At 42.5% G+C, this 20,756-nt stretch overlaps 1 protein-coding gene across 2 annotated transcripts in view; it reads left to right on the top strand.

Annotated features, from left to right (window-relative positions):
- The window catches only part of ANO4 (anoctamin 4), a 105,371-nt gene extending 85,243 nt beyond the window's left edge, over window positions 1–20,128 (top strand). For both annotated transcript variants that reach the window (XM_054386471.1, XM_054386472.1), the window contains 9 exons: window positions 2,087–2,198; window positions 3,349–3,406; window positions 6,184–6,281; window positions 8,462–8,604; window positions 10,527–10,679; window positions 12,634–12,781; window positions 15,915–16,034; window positions 18,389–18,494; window positions 19,937–20,128. In XM_054386471.1, coding sequence (XP_054242446.1) covers window positions 2,087–2,198; window positions 3,349–3,406; window positions 6,184–6,281; window positions 8,462–8,604; window positions 10,527–10,679; window positions 12,634–12,781; window positions 15,915–16,034; window positions 18,389–18,494; window positions 19,937–20,128 — 1,130 coding nt within the window. The remainder of the gene's footprint in view (window positions 1–2,086; window positions 2,199–3,348; window positions 3,407–6,183; window positions 6,282–8,461; window positions 8,605–10,526; window positions 10,680–12,633; window positions 12,782–15,914; window positions 16,035–18,388; window positions 18,495–19,936) is intronic.
- The last annotated feature ends 628 nt before the right edge of the window (window positions 20,129–20,756 follow it).

The raw sequence follows: 20,756 nt of genomic DNA on the forward strand, positions 1-20,756 counted from the left end.
AGGGTCACACTAAGTCTGGTCTTGAATGTCTCCGGGGATCCCAGTTGATTGGATAGGGCTGGGTGATGGATTGGACTGGATGATCTTGGAGGTCTTTTCCAACCTGGTTGATTCTATGATTCTAAACACATCCATGGCCCAGGTAGGATCTCTGGAGATCCTCATCTTGATGAGAGAATGTAGTGGTTGAGGGCAGTTGGCAAGGGCTCCTTAGTATCAAGAAGCCTGAAATGAGACTTTTCCAGAAGGTCTAGGAAATGACCCATATTCTAGTACATGTAAAAATGGTTTGGGGAGATTACTTGGAGTTTCTGGAAACCTGAGTACACTGATGATGTTCACTAAGGTATTTTGGACCAGGTGGACAGATTCAGATGTCTGCTCAAAGAAAACACACAGCTGACTTGAGCTATTGTCAGGGCTTTTCTACATCTCGGAAGCCACAGGTGATATGTTCAGAGTATCTCTGTGTAAGATAGAATGTTATGTTGTTGGGTTTATTACAGGGAGAGGCCTCATTTGTATGCTGTAAATTTAAAATATTTTTACCCTCCTGTATCCATGGAAAAAGTATAGCTGAGAAATATGTCTTTCTAGTCTGTAATTTGCACAGGCTGTGCCTTTTTACACCCTGTGGACATTAAAATACGGTCTAGAGACCTTGAAGCTTGATTACTTTCTGCCAGGTTATCATCAAGATAAGTCTGCTTCTTGTAGTCTGTGCAAAAAGCACTTGTGTGGAAACTCAGTGGGTCAGGCTGCTTTGACCTGGTGCAGACTGGTTTGTGGGGTTTTATTCTGATGGCTTTAAGTAGCTGATTTGTTTTGAATGATCTTTACCAGTGTAATAAACTCAGAGTGGGACTGGCTGCAATTACATGACCTTTTCAGAGCTCAGGTCTGTGCTACTCCAGAGCATTGCCATTGTCTCTGATGGGCATATGAGCAGAGCTTCAGCTGCAGCAGCCTTTGTTAAAGTCAGACTTGTCCTTCCCACGGGCTGGCATCAAAGATCCGTGATCTTTTCTTTCTTCCTGATTAGCTAAGCATTTGTGTACTGGCACACACGCACAAACTTGGGTTCCTTGACAGGCATTTCCAAAGCACTAAAAGGGTTCTTAATTTGTGATCTGCTTTATGGTTTTGTTGATGTCTTTATGTGAAATGTCCTCATGAGTAAGGCAGATCTAGTTAAAGAGAACCCAGTTTATTCTTGCTGTTTCTGTATGCCAGTACTTTACTGGAGGCTCCTATGGAAGTAGTATTTGAGCACTACCATTATGCTACTCAGAATCACCATTAGCACCTCCACTACTCCTTTGATTGCTCTTGTTCACAGCAATGCTTGACTGTTGGCTGCCACCAGCTGGAAAGTACTTCCAGGATGTGGTACTGATGTGTTGGTATAGAAGTTGTTTTGCTAACTTCTCTCTTGATATCTCTTTAGATGGAGATTAAGGGCTTACCTGAAGGGAAGAATATATCTTCCCCTTTCCCTTCTGCCACACCCCATCTGTTGCAAAATATTTTCTCTCAAGTCTTCTCTAAAGAGTTCCCTGACACAGGGAAAGAGAGCCATGTATTCCACTGATACCTCTGTGGAATTCTTATGTGCCAGCATGGTGGGAAAATCCATGAAACAGCATTGGAAGGAGGATTTGCTCCAGTTCAGAATGCCAACTCTAAGAAAAAGGCACACACAGAGCTCCTAGTGGGGTGCTTTCTGGCAATGTCAGAGTCAAGGCTCTGTCTACTATAGGAGAGTGCAGCAAAGGAAACAAGAGCCTGAGCCTGTAAGAGCACACAGAAGTCTAGGAGGGATGTTTAATGTACAATTATATTGACCACATAATTACACTCTGATGGGAATGTCCTTATCCAGATATTAAGAGAGATTTCTAAGTCTTTACGATCTCACTTCTTGTGTTCTGATTTTGGGTACAATTTCTTCCATCATCTTACATTTTGAAATCATCAGGCTAATTTACAAACACACTGCCAGCTCTGGTAGGTGTGTGCAGCCTTTGTGCAGAGGCAAATTGTTAGCCTGACCAAAGCCCTGACACTCTGCTCTCTTTCCTCACAGAGCAGCCTCGTACCGAATCCGAGTGGGAGAACAGCTTCACTCTGAAAATGTTTCTTTTCCAGTTTGTCAATCTGAACAGCTCTACCTTTTATATAGCATTCTTCCTTGGAAGGTAGGATTGCTGTCTACACCCCCAAAATGAAGTAGAGAGATGAAATAAAGTTGTCTGTAGGGAAACAATATGGGGCCATGTCATCAGACAACTCAAAATGCAAATTCCACACAAGCAAAGCAGGACAGATTGCAGTTTTATTTTCCGTCCTAAAGCCTAGAGACAAATGTAGTTTTCATCTCCTAGCATCACATTGGCTCAGTGCTAGCTTTTAACAACTCCACTAGTGGGAATTGATGAGTCCCACAATACTACATGTGTGTGGAGTGGGAAGGGATGGGATGGGATCGGATAGGATAGGATGGAATAGGATGAAATGGAATGGGATAGGATGGGATGGAATGGAATTGGAATAGGATAGAATTAGAATAGGATAGGATGGAATAGAGTAGACTAGACTAGACTAGAGTAGACTAGACTAGAATAGACTAGATTAGACTAGTCTAGACTAGAATAGAATAGACCAGACCAGAGCAGACCAGACCAGAATAGGTCCAACTGCCTGAATACTTTGTTGCTCCCATTATATGATTTGAACTGGTAAGAATTAATTATGAGCTATCATTTGGGGGTTTTTTTCCTGCAGAAAATGAATTTTTTTTTTTTTTTACATCTTTTTCTGCAAGTCCCCTAAAAGCAAAAGAAGAGTCAGAGAGAGTTTGAGCAGAATTCTTCTTCAGTATGGATTATTTGCATGTGGGGAAGCTGTGGGAATCTTTCTGGGAGAACACATGGGAGAATAGTGAAAAAATTGTGGTTTTCCTAATGAAAGCAAACATTTTAATTGATTCCTCAGAGAAGTAGATATCACAGCCCACATTGTGGTGTAAAGAAATTGACTGGCAGTTGAAAGCTATTTCCCAAACTGAAATTAGGAGTTTGATTCAGACTTTCTCTCTTCTCTATGTACACTGAACACCCAACAGCAGGATATATGGTATTGAAATAAAACTTGAGATAAAAATATACTTTGTCCTCTATGAAGATTACTCCAGGAATTCCCCAAAACATTTTGCAGCATGACATCTTTTTTTCAGTTCAGTCAATCAGGCTCAGAGGACACTAGGTTAAAGCAGCAGTGTGAGCTTTCTTTTGCTGAGGTGAACAGGCTGTTTACACAACATAGCTGATGTATATTCCTGTGTTAAAGATTTACAGGACACCCTGGTGCCTACTTAAGGCTGATAAACCGGTGGAGACTGGAAGAGGTGAGTGCTCACTAACTGATTTATCAACCATCCACAGGTGCAGTGAATGCAGGCAGGGGCAGGTCTAGGTGGGTTTGAGTGTTACTGGGTTTTCACTTGCTGCCTAACTCCACACTAATGACACTACCATCTGCTAGAAAAACATCTATTTATTGATAGATACTGAGATATATAGATATATATAAAGAGGGGGGGGGGGAGGGGAGAGAGGGAGAGAGGAAGAGAGGGAGAGAGAGAGAGAGAGAGAGAGATAATGTCCTTTTCAGCTCTGGCAGTTTCAGTGCTTGCATCACTTTTGGATAGTGCTACCAAAAGGCTCAAATCTTAAGTCACGTTTTTACACAGGAAATATTTCCTCCTTGAAATGAATCATTCAGTCATGAATCTGGCAACTTTTGGCTTCTAAAAAATTCTTCTCAGCTTTTCTAGCATTACTGCTCAGGGAGCTAGAACAGTTCACTTAAAAATCCAGACACATAAAATGTACTTGAGAGTTGACTGAAACAACTGAACAAACTTCCTCAAAGACCTACTGGCATAGTGTTCCATGTCTAGAAAACCAAGTGGATTTGAGAGCAATGAGAAGTTGGCTTTGCAAGTCACTCAAGAACCAATCTCTTTTTCTTTTTTTTTTTCTTTGTGCAAATACATTCAGAATTCAAAATCCACTTGAAAGTAATTAGAGGTGAACAGCAGCAGTCCATGAACCAATCATCTAGTTTCCAGGCTGCTGTTTGCACACTCAGATCCCATCATTTCTTTTCTGCTTTTAGAGCTGAACAACTGAAGCAACTTTGCAAACCTATGACAAATGGCAAGTGGAAAATACAGGTCTTACACTGCCAACGTGAATTTACCAACAATTCCAGAAATATAGATATTTTGGTTCATAAAGTTTGGTTCATAAAATGGCATCCAAATACTGTCAAAAATAAGAAGGGATTATTTGAAAAAGCCACCCTAATTTTGAGTAGTGAATTCTGTGCATTCAGTGAAAGAATACTCTATAAATGGGCAGACAGAAATAAACTGAGCATCCTTTCAGAGTCTGAAGGGGTCTGACCTGGCCTAGCAGCTTGCTGCTGCCAAAGGAAGACAGTTTTGCTCTTCCTTAGTGCCTTCCCCCAGAAATTTGCCTCCTCTTCTTCCTTCACACTGGCTCTGGCTTGTCCAGCACCATGACAAGCTCATTCAATTCAGCCTGTATCAGCAGGGAACTCTTCAGTAATTCTCTCTGAATTACTTTTCTTATAGATTACTGGGTTGAATCATCTCTCAGAAGGATCAGAGAACAGAGAAAGAACCTCACCTCTGTAGAAGCAGAGATGGGAGGAAAAAAGAGCCAGGCTTTGGAGGGAAGTGCAAAATTGAGGTGTTTCATATTGGGTCAGCTGCTGGTGGAAACTACAGTTAGTAGTCCCTAATGTTTTGCTTTTTCTCCAGGGGAAGAAACACTAAATAAAAAGGGGGGGAAAGTCTAATAACAAAAGAAATGTTAATTTAGAAAATATTGACTTTATTGACCATGTCTGTGCTAAGTCTTCTTGGGAACCTAATTGACAGTGTACTGCTTAGATACCCCTCCAATAGTCCTCTCATCATCTGTTGGATGAAGTATAAGACATTTCATAACATGATATAGTGTAGTCCAGTGTCCAGAGGCACAATCAGACCAAAATTTATACATTAGTGATGTTATGGTTGTTAACATCACTGCTTCTTCATTAATATTGCACCTACCTCTCTCAGGTTGTATTGGCTCATGTGACTGAATCCTAAGAATGGAAGCATGACGATTTAATAACAATGCCCAAAGCAAAACAAAATCAAACAATAATTATCATCGACCCTGATAATCTAAGAAAGCTGAATGAGAAACCTCAGCAGGACCCAGGTTCTCAGCACTGTATAATGCAGTATGTATAAGAAATTCATATCACATTTTGTTACAGGTCATAACTAATTTTTCTCATTAAAAGCTGCAAAGAAACCCTTCCAGTTCTATGACAGTGATCTGTTCAACTAACCCATAATACCCACGTTTTAACAACACAGCTTGGACTCCACTGTTTGGATGCACACAGTAAATTGTGCAAAATGCTCTTTGGAGGGCAAAAATGTTTTGGTCCTTTTATGTTTCTTCCAATACTAGACAAAAAAAAAAAATTATACTAGCTGAGTGTTTCTCCCAAAAGCTGTACCACTTCTTCAAGGTCAGGAGCCACTGCTAAAGTGGGCAAGCATTCAGCAAGAGTCATTAGAAACTGGTTTTTGACAGAGATTTTTAGTTCTTCAAGGAGATAAAAGATCTGCATGGTCCACTCAGTCATATGTATCAAATAGTACTCAATAAGCAGCATTAGGTCTATCCTCTAGGCATAAATTGTCTGTTCAGCCAGGAGGAATTTTCTCTTCATTCTCTGTATCAGTAAAGTCAACATCCCCAAAAACTATGGAAATCATCAGAGAAACTTGGTAGCCTCTGCCTCTGTCCCACCCTCAGCTGCACAACACTGCATTGTTTTCAGCTCATTTTGATCTCTGCAGAGAATTAGAGGACAGGCTTAAAAAATCTTGATGATATGATAGAGTTTCATATGTTCCTGTGAGCTTAGGGGGGGCTTCCAAATGGCATTTAATTTCCTTTAAGTAAATTACTTTAATATCCATTTCCAGTTGTGGTAGTTTGAGTTTCAACCCACCACACTAGTCTTCCAGAAATGCTTTTAAAATTCAGCATCACTGCTGCTTCAGCTTTTGTTTCTTCCTTTCTCTAGTGCCACCCTAGTGGATGCCTTATTGATCTCTGTATGCAGATGGGTATTATAATGGTGTTAAAGCAGACCTGGAATAATTTCATGGAACTGGGCTACCCGTAAGTAAATATAAATCCACCAGAGGTCACAGAAAAAGGCTAACTTTATGCTTGCCTTCTGACCAGTTACATAAAATGAAGTACTCATTGCAACAGAACATTCCCCCTAGGATAGAGAATTCTTAAGACAGATTCACAGATGTGTAGAGATAGATGGTATTTCATTGGGGTGGTTTGGGTTTTTATTTTTTTTCATTACCTAGTTTGCAGAAATCAACCTGTAATATGAATATTAACAAATACATAAGATATGGGAAGCACTTAATTTCACTAAACTGTATTCCGTGTTTTGAAACTCCTTCAAAAATAGCTGTAGGAAGGAAATATTTTATGTATCATTTTTTTAGGCATGCCGGTAAGTTCTAAATTGGATTTCTCTTTGGTGGGCAATAAAATATGCTGGGGGGGGGGGGGGAGAGATGGAAAAAATGCACTACTGGAATATACACTCTCAGAGACAGAAAAAACCCACTGACTGCTATGTAGACAAGTTCCCCAAGTGATCTTCAGGGTATTATGGAGCTCTGCCCTAGCTAAAAAGGTTGATGAGTATTCATTCCCTATTGGTTCATTTCTTACAGATTAGTACTTAATGAGCATATTCAGTATTTTTAGTATTTAATGAGTATGTATGATTAATATAGACAGTTGATGCTGGAGACAGTGTGGCAGGTCATCAAGGGAAATCAGCAAGTGTGAAAATATTAGAGAGAGCTGACATTGTCAGAAAGTTTGCCCTTGCAGAGTTCAGAGGGATTTGCTTTGCTGCAGGATCCACAGCAGAGCTGCTGCAGAGTTCAGCCCCTGAACTGCAGAAATGTGTTGCAGCAGTGATTTCAGGCAGCCTCCGTGCTGATCACATCTGGCTGCAACAAGAACTGAGCAAATTATTTAAATGCACAAAATAACTGGCAGTCAAGGTGCTCAGAGCTCACTATCTGTCCTCACAAGTCTGCAGCTCTCACTGCTTGCCAGGATTTTGCAGCTGTTAAGGCTGGAGAAGGATGGAACAGCAGCAGTATTGATCATCCTCTTACCAATCCCTGCCCCTTCATTAGAACTTTCTGTTACCTACTAATAGGGATTTCAGAACCTAATAAAGAGCAAAGAAGGAGATTAAAGAAGATGGCTGAAGGAGATGGGAGGTGATAGTTTAAGAACAAGTGATTTCATAGGAGTAAATAGCTTCAGGTGACATCAGTCTTTTCTCCTTAGAGTCACAACAAAAATCACAGTACAAAACACACAGTCAAAACAATGGGGGATGCCTCAGCTTCCTCTGATGAGAGACCAAACCAGGCCACCCTGAAGGCAAAGAAGCGAAACACAGTCAGAGAAAGGGTCCAACCACAACTTTGGAGAAAATCTCTGTCATGGCTTCTTTTCCCCTCACAATCTGTACTAATTGCAACTCACAGAATCACAGGATATATCTGGTTGGAAAAGACCTCAAAGGTCATCCTGTGCAACCCTCAACCCAGCACTGAAGGGTCAACACTTAATCATATCCCTCACTGTCAGGTCCTTCCTGCAGGGTTGTTGACTCACCCACTACCCAGGGCAGACCATTCCAATGTTTGAGAACCCTCTCAGTGAAGAAATATTTCCTAATATCCAGTCTAAACCTCCCTATGTTCTTTGTTGGCCAAGCCAGTGCAACTCCCTGACCTAGAGAGGCAAGGGTGTTTATTTCAGATGTGAGCACTCATTTCTCTTCTGGTTCAGTGCCTTACACACTACTGTGTTTCTTCAGGACCAAGATCTTGTCCCTGAAATCTAGCATAGCTCCCCTGTTTCTTGAGGGGAAGATCAAGCAAGCATTAGCATTCTATTTACTGATTTCTCAGAGCTCAACTAACTCCACACAGAGTTGCATTCTGCCATATAAACAGAGCCTGAAGTGACTTGGCATTCTGTGTGGAGGAAAAAGAAGGTAAATAAATAAAGGTGTTGAAATCCCTCCACCATTGTGACAACATCTAGGCCTGGATTAGGGCTCATCATCCACATCTGCTTTCATACCTCCTATGTCATGCCATCAGCCACATGTATTGCTGAGGATCTGTTTTCCTGTGCATTGGGAAATTAATTTTGCAATTTATGTTGTCCAACACTATGATAAGTAGCCACTAATATTATTTATCTTCTTTTTTTCACTTGATTTGGAAAAAAAAATGTAGGCTAATTCAAAACTGGTGGACCAGGAGGAAACTACGACAAGAGTATGGCACACAGAGTAAAGCAAGCTTCCCACAGTGGGAAAAGGACTACAACCTGCAGCCTATGAATGCTTATGGACTCTTTGATGAATACCTAGAGATGAGTATGTTACTGACCTTACTTCTCTCTCTTTCACTAGATTTTGATGGTGTTGCTTTTTTTGTTGATGTGGGCTGCTGTACTCTTTAAATTATTACTATATGGAGCTACAGAGGCTGTGGAATGGTTTTCATTCTCATGGGTCAGATGTGAGATGGAATGGAAGTGAGTTTGTAAGAACCAACCAAACCAGTTGCTGCTGGTTTGCTATCTTTGCATCTATGAAACCCTTCTCATTCTCACTTTGTGTGGAGAAGGCTGTTTTCCAAACCAGAACCCACCTCTTTGACTGCATACATTTCTGAGGCACTTTGCTGTTGGTTTTTGAAGGAAATTCCCTTGGGCTTTTAATTTTTAACTGTGTGGCACAGACCTGCATGCTTCTTTATGTTCCGAATTTGCCATCATTTACTAAGCCACACTTAAAAAAGTAGATTGCTGCCAAAAGGCATTGCTCTGTCCAGAGAAAAGGGGAAGAGAACTGCTCCAAGAAATGTTAAAGAGCAAGCACCTTTGCACTATGTGACTGCATATGTCATGACTACTTTTTTTGTCTTTTCTCCCTCACACAATTTTTTTTAAAATTCGTGGGAAATTCAGCAGTGTGAAAGCCCACCTCTAGCAACTTACACAAGGTTTCAAACTGCTGCCCATCTGTGTTAAGAAAGCAATGTTTTCAGCCCTCATATTTGCAGGCATCGAGAGATCCTTGTTGATGCTGGAATAAAAATGCCCCTTTCTAAATACACAGTTTGTCTACCTCCAAATTTTGATCCAAATTTCAAAATCTAAATCACAGAATTAACCAGGTTGGAAAAGACCTTTGAGATCATCAAGTCCAACTTATCACCCAACACCATCTAATCAACTAAACCATGGCACTAAGTGCCTCATCTAGGCTTATTTTGAACACTTTCAGGGGTGGTGACTCCACCACCTCCCTGGGCAGCCCATTCCAATGGGCAATCTACCTTTCTGGGAAGAACTTCTTCCTAACATCCAGCCTAAACCTCCTCTGGCACAGCTTGAGACTGTGTCCTCTCACTCCGTCACTGGTTGCCTGGGAGAAGAGATCAGTCCCCACCTGGCTACAACCTCCCTTCAGGTAGTTGTAGAGAGTAGTGAGGTCACCCCTGAGCCTCCTCTTCTCCAGGCTAAACAGCCCCAGCTCCCTCAGCCGCCCCTCACAGGGCTGTGCTCCAGACCACAGCATCAGTGCTATGTTCTATGACTTTATGACTCTGTGACTGCTTACTGCAGAGGGGGTTGGACTGGATAACCTTTGGAGGTCCCTTCCAACCCAGACCATTCTAAGATTCTATGACTCTGCGATTCCATGGGTGCTTACTGCAGAGGGGGTTGGACTAGATGACCTTTGGAGGTCCCTTCCAGCTCAGACCATTTTAAGATTCTATGACTCTGTGATTCCATGGCTGCTTACTGCAGAGGGGGTTGGGCTAGATGACCTTTGGAGGTCCCTTCCAAACCAGACCATTCTGTGATTGATTCTACCTCTGGAGCACATGGAACCACAGAACTAACAGCTCTGGGGATGTGATTGTCCCCCTCTACTTGGCATTGGTGAGGACACACCTCAAGTACTGGGTTCATTTCTGGGCCCTCACTAAGAGAAGGACATTGAGGTGCTGGAGCACATCCAAAGGAGAGCAGCTAGGCTGGTGAAGGGTATTGAACACAAGTCCTAGGAGTATAGCTGAGGGAACTGGTGATGTCATCCTAGGAACAGTTCTGCATTTGTTCCTGTCATTCTTGCTGGCAAGGAGTTGCTGCAGAAACATTACTAGGCAGCATAAGAAGAAATGTTTGTATATTTATACATAATGTTTGCATGCATGTATGATCTTAGACTTTGAAATTAGATCTCAATAGTTATACTGTAACCTTTTCTTGGTTTTCCTTTCCCAGTTCTCCAGTTTGGATTCACAACCATTTTTGTGGCAGCTTTTCCACTGGCCCCACTTCTGGCCTTACTTAACAATATCATTGAAATTCGGCTTGATGCATACAAATTTGTTACCCAGTGGAGAAGACCTTTAGCTTCAAGAGCCAAAGATATAGGTGAGCTCTTTGCATCTGTGTCTGTTATGTGTGTGTGTTCTTTTTAAGGCAAAGCCTTGATCACTTCAAGTAAGAGCAGAGTGAGGTATTTTCAGTCACTTTCCTTACTAACAAAACACAATTTAATTGTTCAAATAAAACTTCAGGCATCTAATGCCAGTCTACTTGGGCAGTTAGTAGTCTGTATTGGAAGATGCCTTTTAGTGATTTTCTGGGTGACTTAACAACCAGGATATTTTAATGGAGTGATCAGTGTTCTCTGCAAGTTTTCCCCTGTGGCAGACACACCGTGTGAGCACATCGCTGCTCGGGTTTGAATCTAACAACCAGGCAGAGCAGCTGAAACATGAAAGTCAAGTTAAAGCAGGCACCATCCTGTAAGGGACCTGTGTTTTATAGTTGCCTGGCCAAAACCAAGCTCCCCTGTGACTCAGAGACTATGCCCACTAGGTCCTTCCTCAGTCAGACAGGGTGGGTCTAGATCTAGATCCAAGAGACAACTTGCCCTTGGTGAGGCAGACCTGCATTGTTAAACCCAGGGTTCACATGATTGTGAGTTCACCCAGCCACACAAGGCCTTTCTGAATGTATTTTTGACTATAAATCTCTTCTGTCCTTGCAGTGTGCAGAAGCAGAACACCTTTAAGAAGGGCTCTGTAAAACAAAACCATCTGCCCAATGCTGAATCCCTGGTGTCTTTGGAGGGGTCGATAGGATACCTTAACACCCATCTGCATTGCAAAAAATTCATGCCCACATCATAAATTAGCAGAAGCTCAGGCTTAGTGCTGTCAGAATGGTCTACCATGTACCTAAAATCTGTGTCTGAGCATAGCTTTGTTTGTGAACAGTGTGGATCTATGGATTTAGGTGCAAGCCTGGACATCAGCCAGTACAGAACATGCACAGAAAAATAGATATTTTTTGTTTCAGCTTGATTCAGAGGTGATTTCTTAAAATAAGTTGCATTCACTCCCTGTACAGCAAAGGTTTCAGGAGCAGCTTGATGCCTCATTAAAATCAAGTAATGTCTTACCTTCCTGTGATGTGGTGCTCTGTGATGATCCTCATGACAGAAGGTGTCCCTGACATGACATGGGGTGTCCCTGTACCACAAAATCTGTCAGACAGTTGAGGATGGGCCAAAAATCCCGGGTGATGCCTGGGGGCTATGTGCCATTGTGCAGCATTAGCAAGGCAAGAAGATTTGATGGTGAGAGCTACGTGCTGCCCAGATGTGTGTGAGTTACACCAAGGACCCTGTGACAGACAGATCAGGGACTGCATGATCTGTTGCCCTGGAGACCCTCCTTAAAGGCTGGATAGTCATCATCATAGGCAGGGAGGCTGTAGAGTGTTTCTTAAAAGTGCCCACATAGAATGGCTCAGGTTGGAAGGGACCTTAGAGATCATGGTCAGGGACACCTTCCACTAGACCAGGTTGCTCAAAGCCTCATCCAGCCTGGCCCTGAACACTTGCAGAGAGGGGCATCCTTGGGCAACCTGTTCCAGTGTCTCACCACCCTCTCAGTAAAGAATTTCTGATACCCAGTCTAAATCTGCCCTCCTCAAGCTTCAATCCATTCCCTCTCATCCTATCACTACAAGCCCTTGTAAAAAAAGTCCCTCCTTAGGTCTCTTGTAGACCCCATTCAGGTACTGGAAGGCCACTATAAGGTTATGTGATGGTGAACACATGGCCTCCATGAGCATTTTTGTGGCTTTCTTGAAATTGCTTGAAGGATAAACAAAACTCTCACCCAGTGGAAACAGAAAGCTGGTCCACAGAGGTCCTGCTGTTCAGTAAGAAAAGTTACTTTTATTCAAGTGACTCTCAGATAGAAACTACATAAAGAGACCTTGAGCGGTGTGGACAACTGCTTCAGAGCATGCAGTGTCTCAGGCTCTTTGGTTCTGTTTTTCTTCAAGTTAACATACTTGCCTTGTTGAACAGGAATCTGGTATGGGATCTTGGAAGGCATTGGAATTCTTTCTGTTATCACAAATGCATTTGTTATAGCTGTGACATCAGATTTCATCCCTCGCCTTGTTTATGCTTACAAATATGGACCTTGTGCTGGCCAAGGAGAAGCTGGACAAAAGTAAGCTTTTGGGGGGGGGGTTGGTGCATGAACAATCACTTTACTACAGGAACAGCTGCAGCAGTGTCTGTATATGTTCTGATTCCACTAACCAAAATTTGATGTTTGTGCTTAGGTAACACTTACTGCAAGTGCTCAGCCATAGATATCGATGCTTTGCATATTCACAGAACATGAGTGACTGTAATTTATGACATTAATTGAAGGAAAACATGGAAAACTGCTACAGAGAGGTGGTGTGTGCATCAGGAAGCTGCACAAGCTGCACTTCCCAGCTGGTGCACATCAATATACAACCCTCTTTTCAGTCTGAAGTCAATGTTGATATTTATCAGCTACGGATTTAATGAGCATTTTAAACTTACTCACTAGGGTTGGGTTTTTTTCCCCTGATATAGTAGTCAGCATGTATTGCTCAAAAAAAAAAACAAAAAACAAAAAAACCCCAAAAACAAAGTAGTGTCTAACAATTCCCAACTAATAAATCAAGATATACTTACAGAGGAAAGTAATTTGTTTTTCTTCTAAAACTGGAGTCCCTAGATTAAATCTTTCAGGAGACATTTGTGAGCTGATTGCTTGCTGCCTAAGTGGATTTTCTTTCAGTGTTACTAAACACTGAGATTATATTACTGTTTGCACACCACCAGTGAGCTGCTACACAACTTGTTCAGTCCAGGCTGTTGGACTCGGGGAAGGTCATTGAATCAATCCAGCTGAACAGAGTTTGCAAATGATCTCCTAGCAGCATTATTAGCAAAGACACTAGTGTTCAGAGGCAGCCAAGCTGAAGAGTAGACAGTGATAGAGAGCTTACATTCTGCTGCTGGACATATGGCAGATTGATTTTTATTCCCTGCTCCAGAAGGTGAGTTCTTCTGTTGCTGCCTTTTTGCAGTCTCTTGGTTGTCAGTACTGTTTAACCATACTGACAGAAGAAGGGCAGCTGGTACAGCAGCTCCTGATTAGCAGTGCTGCTAAGTTGTCCTGCAAGGAGTTTGGCATTTTAGTCAGTGCCAGGGGAGATGTTCCATTTGTTTTGATGAAGCTTTAAAGTCCCTTCATGGGTAAAGTGCTTGGTGTGGTGCCAGCCTTTCCCGACCCTGTGCCTCTGCTTGGGCCGTTAGGAAGATCCCTAGGACACTGTCAGCAACTTTCCTTGCTGCTGATTTTCTCAGGACATGAAAAATCAACACCTTCAGACATTTTTATGACAACTCAGATATGATTTATTGGCTTTTAAACTAATTCTGCATAGGGGAAGTAGCTTGGCTCACAGAGGAAGCTCTTCCCTTTTCACAAACCTCTTGTACAGTGTTGTCACACTTCTACTGCTTTCCTGAGTGGATTTCTAGATAAAACCATCAGATAGAAATCCTTTGAAGTAGCCAACTTGGATAAAAACTATTGGCATCAACATTCTGGATTTTATTGTTAATAAATACTGTTATAAAAAGCAGGAAGCTGTTACAAAATCCACAGAAATGTTGAATTGTCTCAAATTGAGGAGTCAAGAACATCTGCTGCTGAATAACTTTGATGAGAGAGGTGCTTTTTTATTTTGCAAAAACATCTGTGCATATTAGAACCATAGAACACCCAGTGATACCAGGAAAGTATTGTAATTAAATCAAGTTTCAAATCCAATCAGTATGGAGATTTGGAGACAAAGGCAGATGGTGTTTAAATGTAGTTTCTCAGAGACCACACAACCCATAGTTTAAAATAAACAAAGCAAACAAACCTGAACCTTACTGTGCATTATTCTCTGCACCGTGCTGAGCACTGTGCCCAGACTTACCTGTGCTTGGGCAGTGCAGAGGGAACAGCACAAGAGTCTTGCCTTGAGGACTGTGTCCAGTTTGGGGCCACTCAATTTGAGAAAGATGTTGAGATGCTCAAACCTGTCCAGAGAAGAAGGGCAACAAGGCTGGGTAGGGGTCTGGAGCACAAGCCCTATGAGGAGTGGCTGAGGGAGCTGGGGGTGTTTAGCCTGGAGAAGAGGAGGCTCAGGGGAGACCTTACTGCTCTCTACAGCTACCTGAAGGGAGGTTGTAGACAGGTGAGGGTTGGTCTCTTCTCCCAGGCAACCAGTGACAGAATGAGAGGACACAGTCTCAAGCTGTGCCAGGGGAGGTTTGGGCTGGATGTTAGGAAAGAATTCTTCAGAGAAAGAGTGATTTGCCATTGGAATGGGCTGCCTGGGGAGCTGGTGGGGTCACCATCCTTGAAAGTGTTTTTAAAAAGACTTAGTGCCATGGCTTAGTTGATTGGCTGGTGTTAGGTAATGGGTTGGGCTTGATGATCTCAAAAGTCTTTTCCAACCTAGCTGATTCTGTGATATCTCTCCTCAGCCTTAACCCAAAACTTGAACCTTCTCATGACTCCCACAGCACTTGGTCAGGCACCATATATTATCCCACTTGGTGTTCTCCAAATTCTGCCTGATCCTCCAAGTGCTCATCCTCCTTGGGGTCTTTAAGTACTGAATTCCTCTAACTGGACACTATGTAAAAGGCTGTTTTAGGTGTGCTGCCTTTCCGTCTGATTTAATGTCCCTTTGTGCTAGTACCATGAGGGTAACAGTGGGAATATGCTGATTATCTTCCTCATGCTACTTGTTATTTTCTTTGCCTCTATTCTGTCACGTTTTAGGTGACTTTTCTTTTCAAAAACAACCAGTCCCAGACTTCACCATTCCCTCTTCCATAGAAATCTACCATTGCTTTACTTTTGTTGTCCCTCTGACCTACTTGAGCATTTCTTTTGTATTGCCTCAACATCCCTTTCGAGTACTAATAAGCATCAGAGTTATATTGTGGATTTCACAGAACCACAGAATCAACCAGGTTGGAAAAGACCTCAGAGATCAAGTCCAACCTAATACCTAACACCTCCTGACAACTAAACCATGGCTCCAAGTGCCACATCCAATCTTTTTTTGAACACCTCCAGGGATAGTGGCTCCACCACCTCCCTGGGCAGCACATTCCATGGCCAATTACTCTTTCTGTGAAGAACTTTCTCCTCACCTCGAGCTTAAGACATGACACCCAGAGAGCATCCTCCTGGGTACAACAGTTAATAGAAAAACCTTGCAGTGTTCTGACTGCAGGATTTTTTTCCCCTCTAGGTGTATGGTTGGCTATGTTAATGCCAGTTTGTCAGTGTTTCTGGTGTCTGACTTTGAGAACCGTTCGGAGCCAACATCAAATGGAAGTGAATTCTCTGGTTCCCCGTTAAAATATTGCAGGTAAGCACCTGGTCGAAATACCACTTTGCTTTAAGGCATTGCAGGGGAGAAGCATTGTGGTGAATTTGGGGTTGCAACTAATTTTCAGTAATGGAAGGAATTAAATGTGTTGTTCAGGGACATGCTTGTGGTACTGCTTGGCTCTTACTGCACGATTCTCTCCTTAGATAAAGGAGAAGCTGAAAAGTGGGTAGCTGGCAGGTGTTCCTGATAGAGGATTTCTCTGGTGCCATGGCTTGAAACAGACACAAACATCATGGAGAAATATGGTATCAACGAGCCAATAATAGGTGACTTGATAGGTGAGCAGTGAGATGAAATAGAAATTAGATCACAGCACATGCATGAGGGACTCAAGGTTGCCCAAATGTGACCGCACTGAGTTATTTCACAGGTCTGCCAGGCATAAAGAGGGTCTGTGGTAAACCACCTTTACAAAACCTCCACTCCAGCACTTCCTGATTGTTGAATGGTTAAAATGTTTATGTCACTGCTTACAGGTATAATTCTCAGCAATAATCACATACTTGTGGTTTGAATCAAAATTGAATCAGCAGTTAATTATCTGTGTCTTTGTCCTCACCTGACAGATTAGAGAAACAGCAATCTGAGACTAATCTGTAGCAGCAGATTGATTTTAACAGTCCAAAGAATTGGGCACCTACATAAAAGTCTTAAACAGCTTCCCAACCTAAAATACCGAACAGCCAATATAATACCTTTTGTTGTTGTGACACTGGTTTACAAGCACGAGTCCTAGAAACTGCAGATACACTTAGCCCTGATATTTTTTACTGTGAAGAGTTAAAATATGCCTTCATGTGTGCCTAAAGAACAAAAGATACCCTGTGATGCACCAAACATCTGTGATAATTTGTGATCTTGTGGAATTTTTATGAAGAGTTTGAGTGGTGTAGGGTAATGAACTAGAGGGGGGATTTGGCACTAATGCTTTGGTTTAACTAGCTCATGTCTGAGATTTGCAATTTGTTTGAAAGAACATCCCAACATTGAATCCATAGATAACAATATTCTGTGAAGCAGAATACTCCATTCCACATTGTTTGCCATAGCACCATTTAATAATCCTTTGTCATGCTGATTCATTCTCTTCCTTCTCTTCAATACCTTTATTCCCCAATTTCAAACATGAGGTTGCTGCTAACGAAAGCCAGCGGTGGAAATCCCATCAATAATGATGTCGCCTCAATAGCCCATAAACAGAACAGTGTTAAAGCTGGTGCCATAAATCTCCAGAAGAGAAATCTGTTCTTTGGGGGGGAATACTGAATTGTTATGTATATCTATCCTTGAAAGAAAATGAACATCTTTCTTTAGCTGAGATTATCAGCTACTTAAGCCACCCGAGCTCAGCTCCAGCATCAGTCATGTTAATTGTACTTCAAGCCAGGTATTGATAGCAAAGTAAAGAACCATTGTGTTCTGCTGTGCAGCAGTGGAGGCATTTTTCCAGGCAAGCAATCTGTCTGAAAACAAACAAACAAACAAACAAAAAAAAAAAAAACAGTGGCAACATTCAGTTAACTTCTGCTCATCTGGAACCCAGGCAGATGCTGTTCTGGTTGGTTCTAAAAGGTTTCCTCGCTGCTTCTTGTGTAGCACTTGGTTCCTAGCAAAGAAAAAAATGGAGACCTACTCTACTGACTTGGGACTTGGTCCAGAGACTTCTGTGTGCAGGATGCTTAGGGTGTCATAAAAGATCCTGAGCTATAAAGTCAGAATGCTGCTTGCAGAAGAGATCATCTCAGTTTCAAGAACTTGCACCAGAGGTATTGCAGTTTAACAGAGGTTTGTTGCTGACTTGAATGTAAAGACAGTTTATTTCATTTTGTGCAGCACCTTCTGAAGTCTAAGAAGGTGAATCTTCAGGTTATGGAGTTTCTGTCTCTAGAAGCATTCAAAACCCACCTGGATGTGTTCCTGTGTGATTTACTCTAGCAGGAGGTTTGGACTAGATGACCTTCAAAGGTCCTTTCTAACTCCTACCATTCCATGGTTCTGTTGTTCTCTGTGAAAGTGCTGTGCACCAAACATCCTCTGAATTTCTTTCACCAGTTTCACTTCATACAGGCAGCAGCTGGAGCACAAAGCACACTTGTGGAGTGTATATTACCATTGGGTTTCATCTGAAAGTAAACTCATCTGGGTGAGTTTGCTCGTCCAAACCATGGTAAGTGGAGGTGATCAGGACACTCCCTTCAAAAGCATGCACCTGATCTGAAAAACACCACTAGTGTGGGCAAGAATCAAGAGCAGCTGAGGTTTGGTTTTGCCTTCCTTCCAGGCAGCAGGGCAGGAGCTTGTTGACTACCACAACTCTGCTTGTCTTTCAGGTACAGGGACTACCGGGACCCTCCCCACTCCCCAGTGCCCTACGGTTACACGCTGCAGTTCTGGCACGTCTTAGCAGCACGGCTGGCATTCATCATTGTCTTTGAGGTCAGTGACCACTCAGGTGGCAAAACCAAAAACAACAAAAAAAAGAGAAACAAATCTTTGAAGCTTTTCATTGGGGTGATCTACGATGGCAGCTGTGTTTTGTTTCTGCTGGTTTATATTGTGCTCCCTGTTCTCAGGTCTGTTTTCTCAACAGTCACAGGTGTTTAGGTTCTGACAAAAAGGGGAATGCAGCACTTGGAGAACCCTAAGAGTGACTTGCAGAGAGGAGAAATAAATGAAGTTTTATTTACTTTCTGAGGTCTGATATTCTGAGCTGCTGAAGGGTCTAGAGAATAAGTCTTATGAAGAATGGCTGAGAGAACTGGGGTTCCCAGGGAAGGGCCACAAAGATGATCAGAGGGCTGGAGCACCTCTCCTATGAAGACAGGCTGAAAGAATTCTCAGCCTGGAGAAGAGAAGGTTTTTGGAAGACCTACATTATAACTACATTTAAATACCTGAGGGGGACCTACAGGAAGGCTGGAGAAGGAGCTGTTTGGAAGGGCTTGTAGCAATAGGACAAGAGGCAGTGGTTTGAAACGAGCAGGGTAGATTTAGGCTGGGCAAAAGGGGGAAGTTCCTTACAATAGGAGTAGTGAAATACTGGAACAGGTTGCCCAGAGATGTGGTTGAGGCCCCATCCCTGGAGACATTCAAGATCAGACTTTATAGGGCCCTGAGCAACCTGCTAACTGTAGTGGGGTTGGACAAGATGACCTTTGAGGGTCCTTTCCAATGTGATGCCATCTGTGAGTCTTTTATTTTTCCAGTCTAGAACGAGTGTCCTTTCTGAGGTGGAGTTTTTTTCCTGTTTTTCTGCTCCTCCTTTTAATTGGAGTGAGTAAATCTCCAAGCAGCATCTTTGATGAAACAAAGACAAAAAATCCTGCCCCATCACACTCAAGCTTTGCTGTGGCATGCTTAGTTTGCATTTAATTGTGATGTTTCGTAAATGGCAGCGTGAGAGACAGAGCTTAAGGGGGGGAAAAAAATCTTTCATTTTGCATAGGAAATTCACTGGTTCCAATATCGGTGCAAGGGTTTTCTGGCAACAGGAAAGCGTTGCATCATTTGATCCTCCTGTTCCTGCAGAGCAATCCATTAATACCATACCCTGCCCAGACAACCTTACAGCAAATCATAACTTCAGGGATTTGAGCAGAGAGGGCATAACTTTTGCTGTGATCACATTTGAGTCCTAATCTAACCCGAGCTGCCCAGAACCTTGGCTGCAATCCATGCACATCTTGACTTTGGCTGGAGTTTTGTGGGAGAAAAGGGTCCTGGATTTGGTTTCTTCAAATTTGGTAGTGGATTTATTTGTATCACAGAACCTTCTTTTGTGAGTTGGAAGGAGAGTGCTTGCAGGAGATAAGGAAAACACTTATTTTCTTCCTAAGCTTTTAAAATTTTCATTGTGTTTCTCGTTGTTGTGTTTACAGCACCTTGTCTTTTGCATAAAGCACCTGATATCCTACTTAATCCCAGATCTCCCAAAGGATCTGAGAGATCGGATGAGGAGAGAGAAGTACCTGATTCAGGAGATGATGTATGAAGCTGAGCTAGAACGGCTGCAGAAGGAGCGAAAGGAAAGGAAGAAGAACGGAAAATCTTATCACAACGAGTGGCCATGATGGGGTGAGGAAGAAACTGCTTACAAGAAGATAGGAACTCTATTGATAAACATTTTCTGGTTTTCTACAGCTGAGGTTGGACTGCAAGGGACAGTCAGTCAATGTTGTGTGCCCTTGGCACACGTACACCCATGTTTGACAGGGTGCATAGTGTCCTAAGGCTTTTGAAACGACAAGTCTTGCAAGGCTTAGTCTTCTCCAGAGCTGTCAGCATGAGCAGACCAGACCAATGCTTAACTCTCTGCACTCTTTCCAGGAAGCTCCAAGGCCCTGACTTAAACTCAAGGCCCTTGAACCTAAAAGCAAGTTATATATTTCACAGTGCTTTACAGAACTCAGTGGTCTTATAGCTCCTTCTCATGACTGAGTTGCTACTTCACAACCAGTGACTGTGTGCTGGCAACATGGCAGTACTTGGCCCATGTGTGTGGCCACCACTTGCAGCATGGCAACGTTGCCCTCTTCCACAGAGGACTAAGCTGTGCTAGCTTGCATTTACCACAAGTTAAGGTTGCATATGTGGAACAGTTCCATTACTCCAGCTGAAGTATTTTTTAGGAGGAGATGCTTGAGTCTAATCAACTGGACTAACAATGCTGAAAAATCTAGGTATGCAGAAGTGCTGAGA

The sequence above is a fragment of the Indicator indicator genome, chromosome 14 (genome assembly GCF_027791375.1).
Source record: "Indicator indicator isolate 239-I01 chromosome 14, UM_Iind_1.1, whole genome shotgun sequence".
Lineage (NCBI taxonomy): Eukaryota > Metazoa > Chordata > Aves > Piciformes > Indicatoridae > Indicator > Indicator indicator.